The 14,421-nt window shown below is 52.4% G+C and overlaps 1 protein-coding gene across 4 annotated transcripts in view; it reads right to left on the bottom strand.

Moving 5' to 3' along the window:
* SPNS2 (SPNS lysolipid transporter 2, sphingosine-1-phosphate) overlaps positions 1–14,421 on the bottom strand; it is a 109,988-nt gene that overhangs the window by 65,687 nt on the left and 29,880 nt on the right. For all 4 annotated transcript variants that reach the window (XR_011561958.1, XM_070772864.1, XM_019982555.2 and 1 more), the window contains 6 exons: positions 12,754–12,890; positions 11,909–12,060; positions 11,139–11,205; positions 10,260–10,408; positions 9,104–9,256; positions 5,588–5,777 (listed from right to left, as the gene is read on the bottom strand). Coding sequence is in view for 3 of the 4 variants with exons in the window: in XM_070772864.1 (XP_070628965.1) it covers positions 5,588–5,777; positions 9,104–9,256; positions 10,260–10,408; positions 11,139–11,205; positions 11,909–12,060; positions 12,754–12,890 (848 nt within the window). In the remaining variant the exon portion in view is untranslated. The remainder of the gene's footprint in view (positions 1–5,587; positions 5,778–9,103; positions 9,257–10,259; positions 10,409–11,138; positions 11,206–11,908; positions 12,061–12,753; positions 12,891–14,421) is intronic.

Genomic DNA, 14,421 nt, shown 5'->3' with positions numbered 1-14,421 from the left:
AAAATAAGGGTTCCTGTTTTTTTAAACCACTAAATTCCATTATATATCTAGAGTAACTACAACTGGCCCCAGAGTTCATTTATCTCTTCAGTTAAACCAAGGGGAAAGTACCAGCACTCCCATTTTATAGCCGAGAAAACTGAGGCTCAGCAAGGTCAAGATCTTGCCCTAACTCACACAGCTAGGTAGTGAAGAAGCAGGAACAGGTTCAGGTCCTTCAGATGCCTCAATGCATGTTTGTTGCCATCCCCCAATACCAGCTCCTCCCTCTGGACCACAAAGCCCACCTAAGGGGGTACTGCCAGTGTTCAACCATCGCCTCCAGCTACCAAGCCAGCGATGATGGAGTTCCTACCCTGAGCTCAGTCCCTCCACTGAATACAAACCCCTTCTCCTCTGAAGGGCAGCGACTCTGGGAAGAAGGCCAAGGAAGAGGGTGTGAGCCAAGACCTGCTGTGCGCGTCTGGATCCCAATTAACAGCCGAGAAGTCAAGTTTCCCTGCCAAGGGGACTGGAAGGAGGGAAGAGAAGGAACCCTCTGCTCCTGCAGGTGGGCCCCAGGGCACAGGCTCCCCCACAGAAGCCCCCAGACCAGACTTCAGATGCTCGGGAAACCTCATCACCGTGAAACATACAGCATGACTTGGCCCTATTTCAGCAAACTGGGGACGAGCACGCCCACGATGCTTCCCCAAACCCTTCCTTCCGATGCAATGCAGCCACAAAAGCAGTGGGAGAAAAGCTATATGCAGCTGCAGACACGTGTGTACACACATCCCACACAATTATCTGCTTGCCTGGATACACATGAATGTGCACACTCACACACAGACATGTATTCAAAACAGCACCCATGACACACTCATACACACTGTTCATATATACAATGAATATACATGTACCTGCAATATACATAGAGCATGACTGGGTACACAGAAATGGACACATACGAAAGTACATATATCTGCATTCATATTCACAGACCTGCATATAGTCACACTTAGATGCACGCACACACTAGCACACATGCCCACATTCCTGTGGGCCTTCCCAGGAAGTCCCATCAATTTCCCCTGGAGCCTATCAATTTCCCCAGGACTGGCAGAGAAAGTACAGGAAGAACTGTGCTTCCTTCAATCTGAGAAGGTGAAGGATGGATGGTGGGGGGGGGGGGGGGGTGGATGGATGGATGGATAGATCAATAGATGGAGGGATGGGTGGATGGAAGACACTCAAGTGACTTCCTATTTTGAAGCTAATTTGAACAGAAGCCAATTCCTCAGCCCCCTTTGGCCACCCTTTCTGATACTGACCCGCATAGGTCTCCAAAACCTACTAACAATCCTTCATGGTGAACTGCAGCCAGTTCCCACCCTCTGAAGTTTCAGGGGTGATGTCATATCCAGGGACTTCAGACTTGTGTACCCAACTCCACTAACACCTCTACTTGGATGTCAACCTCCTGCCACAAACTCAGAAGGTACCAAACCAAGCTGCTCATCTCCCCCCAGATTCCATTGTTCCTGCCTACTTTCCTATCTCAGTTAATGGCCTCTTTCTCCTTCCAGCTGCACAGGCTAATATCCTAGAACTCGCCTTTGAGTCTTCTTTCTCTCACACTCTACACTGAATCCATCAGGAAATTACGACGGCTCTACCTTCAAAGTGTATCTATAATCCAACCGTTTCTGACCACCCCTGACACTTCTGCTCTTGCACTCTCCACCCTCATGGGAAGTCCATTCTCAGCACAGAAGTCAGAGTGATTTCACTGGCAGAAGTCAATGACAGAAGAACAATAGAGAAAGTCAATACAACCACAGTTGGCCACAAAACTGACCGACCTTTAGTTACACTGACCAAGAAAAAAGGAAAGAAGACTCAAGTTACTAAGATCACAAATGAACATTATGACCAACCTTACAGAAATTAAAAAGATTATAAGAGAATACGATGAATGAAATTCCTAGAAAGATGCAAACTACCAAGACTGGCTTAAAAAGAAATAAAAAGCCTTAATTGACCAATAACAAGTAAATATTGAGTCAGTAATCAAAAAAACTTGCCACAAACAAAAGCCCAGAACCAGATGGCTTCACTGGGGAATCTGAACAAATGTCTAAAGATGAATTAACACAAATCCTTCACAAGCCCCTCCAAAAAATAGAAGAGGAAGAAGCATTTGTCAACTCATTCTATGAGACCAAACAAAGACATCACAAGAAAACTACAGACCAATATTTCTTATGAATAGAGATGCAAAAATCCTCAGCAAGATACTGGCAAGCCAAATTCAGCAACATATGAATATGATTTTACACCATAACCAAGAGAGGATTTATCCCAGGAATGCAAGGTTGGTTAAACATACAATCAATGTAATATACCATAATAATAAAATAAAGGACAAATGACATGATCATCTCAATAGATTCAATAAACATAAGCCAGACCACCTGCTCCTTAACACAAAACTTCAACTCACTCTCAGTAAAAGCCAGCTCGACCCAATGCCCACGTGGCCCATCACTTCTCTGTCCTCCTCTCCTTTCTTCACTCCACACTAGCCCCAGTGCCCTTTTTCTTGGTCCCTAAACCTACCAGATACACTCCTGCCTCAGGGCACGTTCCCTCTGCCTGGCACGCTGTTCCCCTAAATATCCCATAATTCACCATATTGTGAATTTTACTTATATATCTTACCTGTTAGCTATCTCTGCCAACTAGAACGTGAACTCCTTAAGAACAGAGCTATTTTTGGCTGTTTTATTCACTGATATATCCACAGCATTTAAACCAGCATGCCACTTGGTAGGCACTCAATAAATAGTTGTTTAAAAAAAAATGAACGAACAACAATAGCTGGTCCCTCAACCATTCACACAATGAGCAATGATCACCCCCACCCCACCCCCACCAGCCTGACACCATGCTTTGAGCTAGGAGGGCTGAGAAAGATCAGAACCAACCTGGGCCCAGCTGGGAGGGGCGATAAGAGCATATGTAACCAGGACCCGAGGAAGACAGTGCTGAAGAGTGGCGAGGATGGAGAGAGAGGGTAGGACCTAGCAATGAGCGATGGCTCCATGGAGAGACAGTGCTCCAGCCAATCCGTGAGGGCCCAGAATGATTCAGGCACACGGAGAAGGGGAGGGAGTAGAGAGAGCAGATGGAGAGCCCAGATGTAGGGCGCAGGGGGCGTGTCCTGGGAACCAGGCGGGAACTGCATGGCAGGACCACATAGGAATAAGGCTACTAAGGATATCAGGGCCATCCATGAGGGGCCTGAAATGCCAGGATGAGGAGTCAGACTTAGTTTTCCGGAGGCACCAAGGAGCCACGCAAGGCTTCTGATCAGGAAAGGTCTGTGGTGTCACTCTGGCAGTGCGAGAAGAACAGGTTGTGGTGGGGGAGCAGGAACACAAGGAGACCAGGAAGCTGGGTCCTTGGGACAGTCCCAGAGAAAGACAGCAAGGTGTGAGCCAAGATGGGATGGAGTGGACCAAGAGGACAAGGGCAGAGGCTGCCCCGGTGGCTCGGTGGTAAAGACTCCACCTGCCAGTGCAGGAGACACGTGGATTCAGTCCCTGATCTGGGAAGATTCCAGGTGCCGCGGAGCAACTCAGCCCACGGGCCACAACTCCTGAGCCTGCGCTCCACACCAAGAGAAGCCACCGTGATGAGAAGCCCGCGCACGGCAACCAGAGAGTAACCCCCGCTCACCACAGCTAGAGAAAAGCCTGCACATCAACGAAGACCCAGCAGAGTCACAAATAAATAAATCAATAGAAATTATTTTTTTAAGTCCATTAAGGAGACAAATTTACAAAAAGGAAAAAGAGAAGAGGGGCGGTTTGGAGGTGTTAGGGTTTATGACTGGTGTTAGTGGGCAGGGGTGGGGTGTGGGGAGGTTGGGGGGAGCTGGAGCCTCAATCTCGGGACCTCAGGAGCACAGAGCCATGGAAGTGGCCAGGGGGTCTGGTCAGGGCATCCAGAGGGATGAGGAGGAGGATGAGGAGTTCTGGGGATCCCGTCCGGCCCCTGTGGGAGCCACAGGGAGAAGCAGGTTCCCAACACAGGAGGGTGGACATGTCCCAGACCCTCCCACCTTCCTGCCCCTCAGCCCCTCACGCCCCAGGGCAGGCCCAGAGAAGAGATTCTCCAGCTGGCTTTGTCAGCCAAGATGCAGTGTCATTTCTAGATGAGCCATCCAGCTCTGGAGATGCACCAGGCTACGGAGGGGGGACAGCTGTGTCCCCGCAACACAGCCAAGGAGCCACTTCCCAGAGCCAAGCAACACAGTGGCAGAAGCAGAGCTGGCAGGGGCTCCGCGGGCCCAGCCAATGCAGAGACAGGCCTTCAACAGGGCCTCCATCTGCCCGGGGCCGCCGCCTCCCTGCAAGGTCAGGCTCATTCAGTCCCCACCAGCTGGAGATGATGATCCCAGTCACGCTCTCGGCCAATAAGCACTAAGGCATTTATTAGGCTGGCCTGGTGTATGCCAGCCTCTGTTTCTCTCCCATGGGGGTGACAAGGGTCAATGTGGCATGAAGGACATAGACTTTGGAGCCTGCGGGGGTGGAGTTAGAGGCTTATCTGTCTCATTCTTGGTGCGGCTGTCTCTGGGCCTCAGTTTTCCCATCTGTTGAGTGGGGATAAGAAAAACCCTTTCCAACAAGGGCATATGGTGGTGGTGGGTTAGTCGCTAAATCGTGTCCGACTCTTGCGACCCCATGGACTGTAGCCTGCCAGGCTCCTCTGCCCATGGGATTCTCAGGCAAGAAAACTGGAGTGGGTTGCCATTTCCTTCTCCAGGGACAAGGGTATGATAAGGACCAAATAAGAGCACATGCGGGAGGGAATGCTAACAGAACTTGTCTATTTCCCAGGAATTTCAGTGGAAACCCAATCAAGGCTGAGGACGCTGGTGAGAAACCCTCATACCTTAAAGGAGGTGCCACCTACCAAGGACAGTACAGTTATATCTACCCACTTTGGTCTAGCTTATGACACTCCTCCAGGCAAATATTCTACATTTGATTTTAAATAGAGAAGAAGATAAAAGACTGAGACTTTCCCTGCATACTTTTAGACTAGAATAATACAGTAGAAGAATCATTTTTAAAAGAAATGAGGTCCCATTATCTCCAATCAAAGCATTAACTAGGAGGGACTTCCCTGGTGGTCCAGTGGCTGAGAGTCCATGCTCCCACTGCAGGGGGCCGGGGTTCAATCGTTGGTCAGGGAACTAGATCCTGCATGCCAAAACTGAGATCCCATGTGCTACAATGAAAACCCAGTGCAGTGAAATAATTTTTTTCTTTTAAAAAAAGCATTAACCAAGAGCTCAAAGGACACACTTTAGAGTCATAAAAGCTTAGGCTCAAATCCTAGTTCTACCCCTTCCTAGCTGAGGTTCTTGGTATGCCTTAGTTTACTCATCCGTAAAATGGGAATATCAGAGCTTCACCTGGAAGGAGTGATAAATATAACATTTGGGAAGACCTGGCACAGTGTCAGCCTACGCAAAACAGGAGTTCCCTACCCACCGCAGCCCACTCCCACCTCTGAAGGGCCCCTCACTTACATAGGAGGCCAGGAGGGTGGTCGGGGCCAGGATGAGAGCCAGGTAGAGGCAGGGGGCTGCAGCGAGCAAGCTGGCAGCACAGATGAGGGGCTCAGCCTGAGGGTTGACTTTCTTGTACCTCCTTGAAGTCTCTGCTCCCAGGATGACCCCAATAATGCCAGTCACAACAGTCAGTGCCCCGAAAATCAGGCTGATGGAAAAGAGCAGAGAGGGCTTGGTCAGCAGTGGGATCAGGATAGGGGTCCAGCCACCTGCCCTCCAGTGCTTGATCTGGTGTGTGTGCGTTCAGTCATGTCCAACTCTTTATGACCCCCTGCCAGGCTCCTCTGTCCATGGATTTCCCCAGGCAAGAATACTGGAGTGGGTTGCCATGCCCTCCTTCAGAGGATCTTCCCGACCTAGGGATTGAACCCATGTCTCCTGAGTCTCCTGCATTGCAGGCAGATTCTTTACAGCTGAGCCACATGATCTGGTACCTGCAGGGCATGTGGCTGTGGGCCTCTTCCCCTCCCTCCTAACCTGGGTCCTTGGGACCCTGCTCAGGGATCCATGTACATCCTTCAAGACCCATCACAAATGTCTCCTCTTTGGGGATGCTTTCCCCTGTCCATTTGCTGATTCATTCACTCTCAGTTACTATAGCACCTTCTGCGTCTCTATCATCAAGATCACTCACTAGACTGTGAATTCCTGGAGAACAGAACCAGGCTTGGTTTACTTTCTTGACTCTAGGCTGGGAGCATAGAGTCTGGAACAAGCAATATATGTTAAGCAAATGGCTCACTGATCTCTCCCAGAATTCCCAAGTGAACAGGTGAGGAAGGTGAGGTTAAGAAAAGTCAAGGCCAAGATACCCAGCTAGTAAGTGACAGAACCAGGATCTGAATATACATCTTCATCCTGCTGGTCCATCCTAGTGCAAAGGATGGACCCAAGCCTCCTTTGAAGGGCAAAGGGATGCTGAGACTGACTAGCGTGAACTCTCAAAAACAAATGTAACTAAGACTTTTCCAACCCTTAACTGGCTTCCTGTCATCCTCGAAGCTCCCGCCCAGCACTGCAGCACTGGCCCCAGCTGACCTGTGTAACCTCCCTTCCTGTCTCCCTCCCTCACTCTGCACGAATGATTGAGAATTCTCTAAACTTACCCTACACTTTCCGGCTTCCCTGTCTTGGCCCACACTCTTCCCTCTACCTGGAGCACCACCCCCCCCCCGCCAACCATTCTCCACCTGGCCAGGATCCTCTCCCAGAGCCAAACCTTTCCAAAAGTGCCAGGTGCCTGCCATTACCTCCATGGCTCCCACCAAGGCGTAAGAACACGACAGATGCAAGACCATGGTTACTGACAAACTGAATGTCACCAAAAAAAAAAATCTCTCCAGAGAAGACAGGGACCTGCCTGAGGCCACACAGACCCACACTAGCAAAACCAGGGTCCCCTGGCTCTCTTCCTACTGAACAAAGCACGTGTGTCCTTAGGCAGCTTAAAGGTGCTTAACCAAACCTTCCTAGGCTTCCAAGCTGTACCAGGCTCCAGCTCAGCCTGGTCAAGTGACCCCGAATCCAGATGAATGCTATCTGCCTCTGAGTCTCGGTCTGAGCCGAACTTGGCAGGCTCTCAAGACCTTTCTAAGACCCGGGATTGATTATTCGGACAAGTGATTTAGATGGGGGCCCCCCAGAGCTCCTGACCAGAGGGGTGGACAGAAGACACACCTACCATGAAGTGTCCCCACCCCCACATCGCCTTCCCAGAGCCAAGAGGGTCCTCAAGGCCTGCAAGTTCTGTGCTGGTCCTCTGTGCAGTGGCCCAGGCAAGCAGCTACCCAACGCCTGCTTACATGACCCCAGGGGTGTGAAACTCAGTAGCCCCTTGCTGCCCCTTCCCTCTGGGCTCTGGATGTTGGAAGTTTTCCCTCTGGCTGAGCTAGAATCCTGTGTACTGCAGCTTCCTGCTCCCATCCAACCCTCACCCGAGGGCTTAGCCTAACCAAGGAGGGTGTATGAACAGGTAAGTTCTGGGGACTTCCCCAGTGGTCCTGCGGCTAAGACTCCATGCTCCCAATGCAGGAGGCCCGAGTTCAATCCCTGGTCAGGGAACTAGATCCCACGTGCCACAACTAAGACCCGGCACAGCCAAATAAATAATATTTAAGGAAAAAAAAAAAAAAAACACCTAAAATCTATGCAGAATCAGGGCTTTCTACCCACCCTGGGGTAGGCTAAACAATGCCCCCCACCCAAGACATCTACGTCCTAACTTCTGGAACCTGTGACTGTTCCCTTGTATGGGCAAAATAATCTTTGTGGATGTGACTATATTAATGTTCTTGAGCTAGAGGAATTTTCCTCCACTTTTTAGGTGGGTCTTCAGTGCAGCTACAAATGTCCTTATAAGAGAGAGATATGAGACTGAAGAGGACAAGGCAATGTGACCATGGATGCAGTGATGCGGCCTCAACCAGAGGCCGCCCACAGGCACCGGAAGCGGCACAGGAGGAGGCTTTCCGAGAGCCTCTATCGGGAGCGCGGCCCCGATGAACTTGCTTTTGACCCAGTGAAACCATTCTGGACTTCTGGCCTCCAGGACTATGGGAAACATTTCTGTTGCTCGAAGCTACTGAGTGTGCGGTCATTCGGTCCATCAGCCCTAGGACCCGAACACTAACTCCCAGGTCAGTTTCTCACCCAGGTTCTGGGAAGGAGCCAAGTTAGACGAAGAGGCTGAAGCAGAGAAAGTGGAAATCACTGGCCCAGGAATGCACAGCCAGTGAATGTCTGAAGTGGGATGGAGGCCTGGTTTATTTTTCCACTTTTTCAAGCTGCTGGGGGACTTTTAGGACTCAGTCTTTGCCTCTGGGGAGATAAGAATCTAGCTGTAGAGCCAGGATAAACATCATAATATCCTGGGACTTCCCAGGCGGTCCAGTGGTTAAGATTCTGCACTTCCACTGCAGGGGCACGGGTTCAGTTCCCTGGCTGGGGAACTAAATTCCCACATGCCATACAGTGCAGCCAAAAAAAAAAAAAAAAAAATCACAATCTCCTTTGGTGCCTCAGTTTGCCATCTGTAAAATGGGACAACCTCATGCTACAGGTCCCTCTGAAGGAAGGCTGCCTAGAAATCCCACCATTCCCTAGGTTCCACAGAAGCCTCACTCACCCCCAAGTGCCTTCCGGACCCTCACAGTGGCCCAAGAGCGAGAAGACAGGGACTGGGGCCCGGAGAGGACAAGGGAGTGGCCTGTGGCCACTCAGCAGCAAGAGCTCTGCCTGAGCTAGAACCAGGCCAGTGAGCCCCAAGTCCTGGTGTCCGCCCAGAGACTGAGTCTTGGGACTCAGGACCCCAAGAACTTCCCCATCAAGAGCCCAGACGTTGGGGACGTCCCTGGCAGTCCCATGGTCGAGACTCCACGCTTCCATTGCAGGGGGCACCAGTTCGATCCCTGGTCAGGGAACTCAGGTCCTGCATACCGTGTTGTGTGGCCAAAAAAGAGCCGAGACGTCCCTCACCTGTCCTGGCTGTTGCACGGCTCCCGAAAGCAGGGAAGGAGCAGCCCGTGCACCACACGGGCCTCGAACAGAAACTTGGGGGCCCAGAAGCCCAGAGCTCCAGTCACAAAGGCCATGGCTGTCACTCCAAGCGTCGACCACACAAAACTCCAGCTGAAAGAGAAAGTGAATGAGACAGAGGACAAGATGGTTGGATGGCATCACCAACTCAATGGACACGAGTTTGAGCAAGCTCCGGGGAGACAGTGAAGGACAGGGCAGCCTGATGTGCTGCAGGCCATGCAGTCGCAGAGTCGGACATGATTGAGTGACTGAACAACGAGGAAAAGTGCTCTGGATGGAGCTGGGAGAGGGCTGGGGCTGTCGGAGCCTGTCTGCTCCCATCCTCCATCTCCTGGGCACTCAGGTGGTCCCTGATCCTCCACCGACACCCCCTAAGCAGGCTGCCTGCCCTTCCCACCTCCACACCTTCGCTCCCGCTCTGCCTTCCTCCCTCCTCTCTGAGGATCAAGTCTCCCCCACCAGAGCGACCCAAATCCAACATCACATTCTCCAGCAATCTGTCCCTCTTCCCTGCCCTCCACTCGGCTCATGGCTCTGTAACAAAGAAGTGGAGTCTGGTCCATGCCCCATATTATGGTAAATTATGAGACCTGGGTAGGTGACCCCAACCTACCTCCCCAGCCATGCCTGGAACAGAGGAGGGATGCTCTCCCATGAGGCTCGGAGAGGTGAGCATTATACACTTGGGCATCTTCCCAACAACCTGAGAAGCCGGCAAAGCTACAGAACCATGTCTGCTGAATAAATGAGGGGAGTGAGGCTCCAAGTCTCAGGTCACTCAGGGATAAGGCAGTGGCAGAGCCAAGGCCGGAGCTCCCTCCCTCCCAGCCCAAATTCTGTCTCATGGCAGGCAGAGGGAGGCCTCTGAGTAGGGGAGCAACATCTCAGCTGGTGACAGAGAACTCAAAGGAAGCAGAGGGCTGTGAATGCTGCTGGGGCAGGCAGAGAGGGCTCCCTGGAGGCGGAGGGAGGGAGGGTGGTGATACTGGGGCAGGCAGGGAGGGCTCCCTGGAGGCAGAGGGAGGGAGGGCTGTGATGCTGGGGTGGGCAGAGGGGTTTTCAATGACATGCAGGGAGGAGTAGAGACACTCACTTTCTCCACAAGTATCCGACGTCCTCACACCAGCTGCTCTGTGGGTCCCCCGTGGTTGCGACACCCTGCTTCTCAGCAGCTCCCCGGGGTGGGTCTGGAACCAGCATGATAAGCAGGATCAAGGCCACAGCTTCCAGGCAGGGCATGATCTGGGGACAGGAGGGCCCAGGAAGCTCAGGGCCACATTCCTGGAAGCCAGGAGATCCCAGCTGTGACTGAACTTTGTGGACCAGTTTCTTCGGTTGCTCTGTGCCCCGGGGGCTAGGGGAAATGGGCTCATATCGGAGGAGCTGGTTATACACAGAGCTTGACATACCACTGCTTCTCATCCCCTCACCCCTGAGAGGACAGGCTCTCTGGGGAGCATGGTCCCCTTTGGATTTGACTTAATACCTGTCTGTCCTGTACTGACACTACTCTGTTAGAATCAGTGAGACTGACATGGTTGAGAACTGGAGGCTTGACTACACTGACACTGACTGTAGAGTTCTTGCTGCTCCAGTAAGGGTTTCTTTTCCTGGCCCACACCTCCATCTGCCACGCCAGCCCTGTCCAAGCGTCCTCCCGTCCCTTGCCTCACTAATCCTTAAGATTCCATAAGGTAGCTTTACTTCCCCACTCTACAGATAGGTAAAGTGAGGCCCCAAAGAGGGAGGTGACTTCCTTGAGATCACACAGCTAGCAAACTGAACAGCTGGGATGTGAACCAGGGGCACAACTTCCAGAGGCCACGGTCCATACGCAGCCCTGAAGCTGCCGATGTCTGAACACCCGCCATGGCGCCAGACACTGTGCCAAGGGGCAAAGGCCACTGGAGACTGGAAAGTCCCCGCTGGCCCAGGGGGGAAAGCAGAGGGAAGAAGAGGAAGCTGGACTCACTCGGAGGGCCCAACGCCAGTTCCCAGTCAGCTCTGCCACAGCTGACCCCAGTACATAGCCCAGACCACTGCAACAGAGAAGGAGGGGAATGGGCTGTGAGGGGAGGCAGGTGGCCCCAAGACCCCAAGGCCAGCCTGAGCCAGGGTGCCCCTACCCCAGGGAGCCAGCTCTCAGCAGCTCCCAACTGGGGAAAGTGAGCCACATGAGGCCCAGATGTCCACTGCCCTTGGTAAGTCACCAGTGATCTCTGGCTCCAGGCCCATCCCAACCATCCACTGTCTCCCTATATAAGGACCACTCATCCCGCCTCTCCAAGTCTCAGCCCTGCCCAAGTCAGGTGATTTCAGGAAACCTAAGTCAGAGTTCAGGGGTCCGACTGCAAAGCCCACTCTGTCCTATCCCATTGCGGGGTGTGTGGCCCAACCCTAACACAGTTCCCTGCCTCACCTCCCAGAGTCAGCCCCTCCCTGTGTAGCCCACACTGCTGAGCTGCTCTTTCTCCCTCCTCCAGGAGTGCGTTAGTATGCAGGGAGCATCTCCATTACACATCTCTAACCCCCACCATAGCCTACAGGTAGGTGCTCGTGGCCCCATTTACAGATGAGAAAACCGAGGCTCAGAGAGAGAAAGTGACACAGAGAGGAAGGTAGAGTTGGGTTTCAAATGCAACCCGTTCTGCTCAATGTCTCCTACATCCAGCCCAGCCCCTGTTCTGACCCCTTTGGTCCTCAGTTTACCACCCAGAGAAGTAGATCCAGGGTAATACCAACCTTCCAACAGGAATAAAGATGTAGAATATGGCCAGCACACGGGTCCGCTGGTCCCTCACGAAGAGGTCTCCCAGGACAGTGGGTGCGATGGTGGAGTAACTGGCTGTGCCAGTCCCCACCAGCCCCCGGGACAAGAAGAAGAGCCAGGAGTACTGGGAAAATGGGCACAAGACCACAGTCAGTTCCAGAAATCACCCTCAGGGCAAAGGGGACTTAAAGATCTGTCCGCGGGACCAAGGGCATTTTGTGACACGGAGGAGATCAGGGCTCTAAGTGAAAAGTCAAAGTGTTAGTCGCTCAGTCGTGTCCGACTCTTTGCAACCCCATAGACTGTAGCCCACCAGGCTCCTCTGTCCATGGGATTCTCCAAGCAAGAATACTGGAGTGGGTTGCCGTTCCATTCTCCAGAGGATCGCCACAACCCAGGGCTCCAGATACCTCACTATTCCCCCAAATCGTACAGGCGCCCCCTGCTGGCTCCCACAGCCACTGCCCTGAGGAGCCTTTTTCCTGGGCATCCTGGTTAACAAACTGGCCTTTGCTCACCAGGCCACTTCCCGCAGACAGTAGCAGTTACCCTCACCCCAACCCCCACTCCCACCCCCACCCCTAGCTCAGTCCGGAGGAAGATGCCAAAGAGGAAGGCCCCTGTTAAGAAAGTCCAACGGCCTGTTGAGAAGACCCCTCTCTCAGCCCGTGGAAGGCAGTCCCCTCCAGCCAGGCTGGAGCCCGGAACAGAGCAGAAACAGCTCTGCTGGAGCTGGATCACAGAGGAAGAAGATGGAGGAGGGGGAGAGGGAAGGGGAGGACCCCCCCGGGGGCCGGGAAGGAGTGAGAGCACCTACCCGGGGGGAGATGAAGGAGCTGGAGAGACCGGCTCCGGACCAGAGCAGGATACCAAAGCTCAGCGTGGCCTTGCGGCTGTGTCGGTCGCCCAGGTAGCCAAACACGGGTGCAGACAGCAGCAGGAAGCTGATGAAGACTGGAGGAGACACACAAAGGGCGGCATGCAGCTCCCACCCCAACAAAGGGTGGCGGTGGGTGCGGAGCAGAAGGGTCCAGTAGGCCCAGAAAAGGAAACTGACTCAGCTTGCTTTAAAGTGAGTAGAAACCGGCTAGAGAAAAACCTAAGTTGAATCCCCCAATCCCCGCCACGGCCTAGAGTCAGGGGGAGCGGGAGGAAAGGGTGAGGGGCTGGGCCCGGACTCAAATCTCAGCTCTGCGGCTAGCTCACTATGCAGCCTTAGGTGACTAAGGAGTGCTCTCTGAGCACCAGCCCAACAGTGGAGGTCAACATTCCCTCCTCCCAGGCTGTGTAAAGGTGAGACAGAAGTGAGCACAGGGTCTGGCACGGAGCTGCCAAGGCCCTGTCTTTAGGAGAACTCCCACCCCTGTGAGCCTGACTTTGGGCCTGGTGAAATTTTGCTCTCAGGCCCCTGCTGGAGGTAGCGGGTGGAAGGCCAGGTGGGCGGGGTGTGGGCCAGATGCCTGCTTTGAGCAGATGAGCACGGTTAAGAATGAGCACACTGATTATAAACCAGCGGCCCCTGGAGGCTGGAAGAGACTTGGTTTTCCTAAGTAAAACATTCCCCTGACGCTGCACTTGTATTTATACCATTTTTCCAAAGTACCTAACACTTATGAATTGGTGACTGGATTAATGAAAGCGTTTACTATTCTGCGAAGACAAAGAAATTGCCACGTTTTTGCTTAACTACACCACGTGGATAGGTATACCTTCACTGCTTCTGTTCCTCAAATAAAATCGCCTCCATCCTTCTCGCTGAGTCCGCTGCCTCCGAGAGCCGGCAGGTGGCCAGGGTAAGGTCTAACCCTCCGCCACCCGGTCCCCCCACCCAAGGGCCTTGGGCTCTTCGGGGTCCCGCCCAGCGTCTGCGTCTTCATTCACTAAGCACAGATGATTGACGTTTTCTGAATCCAATGAATGCCCAGAGACGTCCCAACTCAGGTTCCAGCCCCTCCCACTTTGCCCTGACCCGTTCTCGTATTGGGTTACGCCATAAGCAATTGGCGGAAATTAAGCCAGTTTTGACCTACGAAAACGGCACTTGAATGTGGTTTGACCTAATACTCCGCAGAGAATAATCTTTGATGTCAACGGCATTTAAAAATGTAATAACTACTGCCAAAATGAAATGTCAAAATTGGCCTCCAAAAAGGCTGTATCAATTTACGCTGGAATAGAAGTATTACATATTGTTTGCTGACACTTGATAGGATCCATCGATTTATTTTTGTTCATTTAATGGTTAAAACACAAATGGTGTCTCGCCGACGTTTTAATCTGCATCATCCTTTTCCCCAGTGAGGCTGAGGATCAGCCCCTGGGTTCACATACTCAGCCTATTTTTTTCTATTGGCTCTGTGTTAATTTCTCCAGTCCCTTACATTTGTTTTAAGGATTTAAAATCAAATTCTGAGACTGAATTCCTGGGCTCACATTCTGACCCCACCGCTTCCTAGTTGTGTGACTTTGGGCAAAATCCTTTCTT

This window comes from Bos indicus, chromosome 19, assembly GCF_029378745.1.
Source record: "Bos indicus isolate NIAB-ARS_2022 breed Sahiwal x Tharparkar chromosome 19, NIAB-ARS_B.indTharparkar_mat_pri_1.0, whole genome shotgun sequence".
Classification (NCBI taxonomy): domain Eukaryota; kingdom Metazoa; phylum Chordata; class Mammalia; order Artiodactyla; family Bovidae; genus Bos; species Bos indicus.
The sequence above is the reverse complement of the archived record's forward strand: the minus strand, read 5'-3'. Positions and strand labels throughout refer to the sequence as shown.